General features: G+C 40.6%; 1 protein-coding gene across 1 annotated transcript; it reads left to right on the top strand.

Moving 5' to 3' along the window:
* Positions 1-2,007: 2,007 nt before the first annotated feature.
* Positions 2,008-5,870, top strand: LOC125315655 (beta-glucosidase 12-like). The gene is made up of 13 exons (XM_048281332.1): positions 2,008-2,199; positions 2,384-2,453; positions 3,045-3,103; positions 3,222-3,297; positions 3,565-3,642; positions 3,748-3,835; positions 3,947-4,202; positions 4,470-4,585; positions 4,719-4,936; positions 5,023-5,054; positions 5,238-5,340; positions 5,453-5,561; positions 5,697-5,870. The coding sequence occupies exons 1-13, from the start codon at positions 2,023-2,025 to the stop codon at positions 5,866-5,868; spliced, it is 1,554 nt and encodes a 517-aa protein (XP_048137289.1). The 5' UTR covers positions 2,008-2,022; the 3' UTR covers positions 5,869-5,870.
* Positions 5,871-6,664: the final 794 nt, after the last annotated feature.

Here is a 6,664-nt window from a genome sequence, read left to right as displayed (position 1 = left end):
GGAAAAAAAAAATGAGGCGTTTTGTTGGCTTTGACAAAGCTAAAACTGGTCCCCACCAGCTTTGGCTTTCAACATTTTCAGAAGGCCATTTCTAGGGTTAAATGATTTTTTTCTTCCAAAAACTACCATCACTAATTTCATTTTTCGGTTTTGCCCTTGTTGTTACTATTCGGGCTTCTCTACACGAGGGAGACTGGTGAAGCCAGTTCTGATAGGCAGGGTGAGAGGCCGATGAGGTCACGCCGCCCTTAGCGGTCACTTGAGGTTGCGACCCAGACTGCCTCATTGGGGGTAGTGTGACCGCGGGGAGGGTAGCCAAAGGTCACGTAACCTTAGGTGCCCTCGCTTGGGTCGCCCAATCGAGCAACCTCACACAAGCCTTGCTTGGGTCACGCGATCCTTGCTGCGTGCTACCCAAGCTTGGGCAGCCTCAAACGACGGGGTCGCATCAAAGGGCTTGAGTTATTTAATAAAAATCTATTTAACCCAAAATACTTTACAAAGGAGTTTTTATCAAAGGGCTTTAGGCTGGCAGCTTCAACAATTTTCCAAAACCCATTCCCAAAGCCAAACCAAGCGCAGCCTCAATACCGCTAATTAGTTTTGATGTTGGCAATAGAAATTGGAACAGAAACGTTTCGACTCCTAATGATGAATTGTTTTCTTCTTTTTCTTTTCCAGGAAGATGTAGGGATAGTGAAGGAAATGGGATTAGATGCCTACAGATTCTCAATCTCATGGCCTCGAATTTTACCTAGTAAGACCATTAGTTTTCTATCTAATTGCATAAAAAAACTCAAATAAGGATCATCGTAAAAAAAAATCTTATATCTATTATACTGCTGCTAATTCAGCTTTTTTTTTTTTGTCATAGGCTAATTCAGTTCTAATTCTAAACTTTTCAATTTTACCAATTTATTCCTAGGTATTGATGTAGTGAGATTGACAGGGGCAATATTTCACTCACAGAGAAAGTATGTGCTAGACTTGTTGGCAGAGGTGGGAATGTTGGACTGCAAGCCTATAGACACACCAATTGTTCATAACCATAGGCTTCGAGAGTATCCAGATCAAGTGCCAACAGACAAAGAAAGGCATCACAAGTTAATTGGCAAACTAATTTATCTATCACATACTTGTCCTGACATTGCATATGCGGTGAGTATTGTTAGCCAATTCATGCATGCCCAGAGTGAAGATCATATGAATGCAGTATTGCATATACTTCACTACTTGAAGGTCTCTCCAGGTCATCTTGAGATCGAAGGATTTACTGATGCAGACTGGGCCAGGAGTGTTTATGATAGGACTAGGAGTTCAACATCAGGATACTTCACCTTCATGGAAGGAAAATTAGTTACTTGGAGGAGCAAGAAGCCGAAGGTGGTGGCACTATCAAGTGCAAAGACCAAATTTAGAGGGATGGCCAAGGGTTGTGTACCTTATATGGCTTAAAAAGTTAATGTCGGAGATTGGGTTCACTCTAGGAGCCAAGATGAAATTGTTTTGGGATAACAAAGCAACAATTGACATATCTCACAATCCAGTTCATCACGATCATACCAACCATGTTGAGGTGGATCGTCACTTCATCAAGCAAAACTTGGACACCAAAGTGATTGAGTTTCCGTTTGTGCAATCTGAAGACAAGTTGGAAGATATTTTAACAGAGGTTGTATCAAGTAGAGTCGTCTATAGCTCACTTGACAAGTTGGGCATTCACGACAACAATGGACCAATTTGAGAGGGAGTGTGGGAATGAGCTGTAAAATATGTGTATGAGTTGTAATAAGCTAAATTAGAGGTTATGTCTTATTAGGAGTCTTTGCCTTATTAGGAGTCTTTCTCTCCTCTGTATATATATACCTCTAAGTCATTGTAACATATATGGAAAAAAATCCACAGAAAACTGAGGAATAATTTTTTTTTCCCCAAAAGCTCTCCGCGTTAACAGCCTTCATCATCTCTACAAATACAACCAAACCAAAAGCCACGGTCTATCCCAAAGAAAGTGTGTCAGTCATGGCGTTTCGTGTTCATGAACTGATGCTTTTATGCATTCTAGCCCTCGTGAGCTCGGCGAGTCATTGCACAGCTGAGCACGGTGCCTTCAAGCCGGCCGGCCACGACACCGTCTTGCTCAACCGGAGGAGCTTCCCGGCCGGCTTCCTCTTTGGGACGGCGTCTTCCGCATACCAGGTGGATTAGATTCCCTTCGTCACGGCTTTGTTTTCATCACCATCGTTGTGCCTCACAGCGGAACTGAGTCCATATATGCATCCTGCGTGGTTATTTTTTAATAAAACAGTAGAAGAATGGTCAGATTGTTAGTTTGTTTGCTTATTTGTTTAGTTTTTTTTTTTCCTTTTACTTGGTTTTCCAGTACGAAGGTGCAGCTAATGAAGATGGTAGACGGCCAAGTATCTGGGATTATTTCACTCACCAGCATCCAGGTCTCTCTCTTTAAATAATCTCCTAATCATAACTACCGACCCTTAGCTGATTTGACCAATTGGCCATGGTTATGTGTCATCAATGGCCTGCAATGACTTTAAGGATTTTGGTAACTGAGACGAGCAATTAAGAAAAGTTCTTTAGTTTCAACATACGCCGGAAAGATTGTTCGAAAAGTCTTAAACATGCTACACTTTTGTCAACTTAATTTTAAATATTATCAAATTTTATCAATTGAGTCCATCGGACAAATTTTAATTGAAAATTGCTGATGTTGATGTGGACATCTTCGTTCTACGTGACACGACCGGTGTCGGCATAGACAATTTTAATTTTAATTTTAATTTTTTCAAAATTTTTATTTTTTTCTTTTATTTTCCCTTTTTTTTCTTTTCCTTCCTCTTTTACATACTCCGGCTGACCATCGCCAGCCACCAGCAAGGGCTAGTGATCCTCGCCTGGTCTGGGCGAGGCCATCACTGCCCAAGCCGGCCACCGGAGAGGGCTACCGTGGGCCTCACCAAGAATCAGGCGACAATCTTGACAAAACCCTTTCTGATGATGGTCCGTTTTGTTGGCGTGAACGACAGGCAAAATAGCCGATGGTAGCAACGGGGATATGGCTGTCGATTCATACCACAGGTACAAGGTACGTAATCAGCATTGAATACCACCAATTGAAAATGATGTCGGCAAAAGAAAATTGGAACAGAAAATGTTTTGACTCCTAACGATTGATTTGTTTTCCTCTTTTTTTCTATTTCCAGGAAGATGTGGGGATAATGAAGGAAATGGGGTTAGATGCCTACAGATTCTCAATCTCATGGTCTCGAGTTTTACCTAGTAAGACCATCACCATTTCATTTCTCTCCATTAGAGATTATTTTTGTCTTATTGCATGAGGCTTCAAATGCGTCTGGTATAGGGCTACCAAAAAAGCCCAACCGACTCGAACAGACTCTGAAATTTAGGTTCTTCTTGGCCGGGTCTCATTCGGTTCCGGTAATAACTAATAAGTAGAGGAATTCGGGTATCCTGACAGTTTGAGAGGCTATAATATTCTGATCCGACCCGATTTGGTAGCTAATCGGGAGATCTGCTGAATATCAGAGGGAAAGCTAGAAGGAGGCATCAACAAGAAAGGAGTAAAGTACTACAACAACCTCATCAATGAGCTCCTTGCCCACGGTCTTGCCTCCATTTTTTTTATATTTCTTTTCACTTGGTTCATTTCTGTTTATATATAAATCACTCCCTGGCAAAGTAGAGATTTGTTTATTATTATCGTCGCAGGTATTCAACCTTTTGTTACACTATTTCACTGGGACCTTCCCCAAGCCCTAGAGGAGGAATATGGTGGTTTCTTGAGTTCCCATGTTGTGTAAGTTCGAAAGGGAGATATTCTTTGAACTTAGCTGTGAATTACTAACGTTGACATTCATACTTTGCCGCCGCCATAATTAGGGATGATTTCTGACCAAAAAAAAATCAGGGATGATTTTCGGGACTATGTGGAGGTCTGCTTCAAGGAATTTGGGGATAGAGTCAAACATTGGATAACTCTAAACGAGCCATCGTCATATGCTATCAACGGGTATGCCAAAGGACGGTTCGCACCAGGTCGTTGCTCCGATTGGCAGATGCTCAACTGCACGGGCGGCGATTCGGGCACCGAGCCGTATATAGTCGGGCACAACCAGCTTCTTGCCCATGCAACTGCTGTTAAATTGTACAGAGACAAGTACCAGGTGTCCGATCTCTTTGAAACTTTATGATGGCTCGTGATTAAGTGCGATCGAATTAATCTTTCACCTCTTAATCAATTGAGCCATGGAGATGGATCAAAACAGAAAACAATTAGGACTGGATTGAAAAAAAAAATAGAATGTTATAGACTCAATCCACCAACAAGAAAAGAATAACTCATGAATTTCGAATTGATGCAACAAATAGAACATCTAGTGGGAGTTGAAATTGATTTGTGCAATTTGACTGAACAAAAGTGACTTTTGCAGGCATCTCAAAAAGGAGCAATAGGAATAACATTGGTTTCTCATTGGATGGTGCCATATTCGGATGCAAAGCATAATCAAAATGCAGCGCTACGAGCCCTGGACTGGATGTTGGGATGGTCAGTGCGCTTCTCCGACGACCAAACTCACGCATCAAATACATCCAACATACAAATTTTCAATTTCATAAAGTAAGAACTTGGCGGGTTGATTAAACGGTGAATCATTTGGAAAAATTGTGTTCCTTTTCAGGTTCTTGAACCCGATAACGTACGGCAATTATCCGCACAGCATGCGCTCGCTCATAGGGAAAAGGCTTCCCAAGTTCACGAAGGAGCAGTCGCTGATGGTGGAAGGATCTTTTGATTTTCTCGGGTTGAACTACTACACTGCGAACTATGCAAAGTACATGCCGCACTCTAATGCTTTAAATTCTAGCTACCTAACGGACGCTCGCGCGAACCTCTCAAGTAAGAAACATGATCTCTATTTGGATGACATTAATTGTGGTCTCGATGAAGTTCTTTTCTAATATATTCGCGACGGTTTCTTGTAGCTGAACGCAACGGGATTCCAATCGGTCCAGGGGTAAGTTTGAATCCTCATGCAACCCCATTTTGGCTAAAACTTGCTACTTTTGTGTGGTCTTCTTAGTGTTCATACGTTGATTGAGTATTTGCAAATACCAAGTTCTAGTAACTTAAAGTTGAGAGAATTAGGTAAATTTTTTTAACCGTCACATTCATGATCCTATAATGAATGTTATTGCAGGCTGCTTCAAGTTGGCTGTATGTTTATCCCAGCGGAATACAAAGTCTTTTGATGTACGTAAAGACAAAGTACCAAAATCCACTCATTTACATCACTGAGAACGGTGAGAAATGTCATTTCTAATGATTAATTAACTAAAATTGCCGAGACAATAGCTTTTTTTTATGATTGATTACTCTTTTTCTCAAATGCCGTGTCTTGGGCTTGGTCATCAGGAATCGATGAGTTCAATAACTCTACATTACCACTAGAGCAACAATTGGCTGACTACATGAGGATCGATTATTATTATCGTCATCTCTCGTACCTTCATAAAGCGATCAAGTAAGAATTTCCATTTTCCTACTTTTCATGCAATTCTCACTTGTGAAATCTCCATTTCCTGTCTAATTTTTAACTTGTTTTTATTTCTTACATCATACATGACATGAAATGTGACTTGTCAAAAATCTGTCGTAGGGACGGTGTCAACGTGAAGGGCTACTTTGCATGGTCGTTGCTAGACAATTTCGAATGGAGCTCAGGATACACCGTCCGATTTGGGATCAACTATGTCGACTACATGAACGGATTGAAGAGATACCCGAAACAGTCGGCAATTTGGTTCAAGGGCTTTCTCGACAAATTTTGATTCAAGAATGCATCTCATACATATGACTTGTGTTCCAATGATCTCTGGAAATAAGGATGCGATGGATTCTTGTATAATAAATAATTCTGAATAAGCATTTTTGTTGGTGAGTTTCGTGAGAATGAATTTGCCAATATGTTTCACTATTTCAGGAGTATTTCGCTAAAAAATAGACAACAGTTTCTGGAAAAGAGCGCATTAGGATTAGTCTTTAAACCACTTTGATTATTGGATGACTAGAGGAGAAAGGAATGGCGATTGGCGAGATAAAGAAAGCACAATTAGCGTAATTGTCCTGCGGTGCGTATTTGAGTGTCATATCTTTCTTTTCTTGAATCACCTAAATACCACATTGGTAAAAATAAAATTCAATTGGGTGTCTATTCTGGCAAATCGTCTTACGCAGCTTTTAAAATTAAAATTTTTCTGCAACGTGACTTTTAAAAAATAAATTTTTAAGTCCAACATGAATAATCTACAATTGACGTGGCAAAAAAAAAGGCGAAAAACCACCTCGTTTTGCCTCTTTCTTCCCCAAATTAATTTCAAAACGAAACCCCAAATTTGAGAAAGGGGAATGCTCTTGCAATGAGCTTGAGCAATTGAGAGGTTCGATCTTGAGATGAGCAGTGGAGAGTTCGAGCTTACGAGATAACAAAGTGGGGATAAGTCGAATCAATTTACGTGGGATCAAGATGATGACGAGTATAATAACGCAACGCAAGCGTTGCGCTTGATTTAGTTTAGCCCCTGTCCTTTTTTGTCTGACCTTTCACTCCTCAGCTTTCATAATATT

The sequence above is a fragment of the Rhodamnia argentea genome, chromosome 6 (genome assembly GCF_020921035.1).
Source record: "Rhodamnia argentea isolate NSW1041297 chromosome 6, ASM2092103v1, whole genome shotgun sequence".
Lineage (NCBI taxonomy): Eukaryota > Viridiplantae > Streptophyta > Magnoliopsida > Myrtales > Myrtaceae > Rhodamnia > Rhodamnia argentea.
This window is presented reverse-complemented; position numbering and strand designations above follow the sequence as displayed.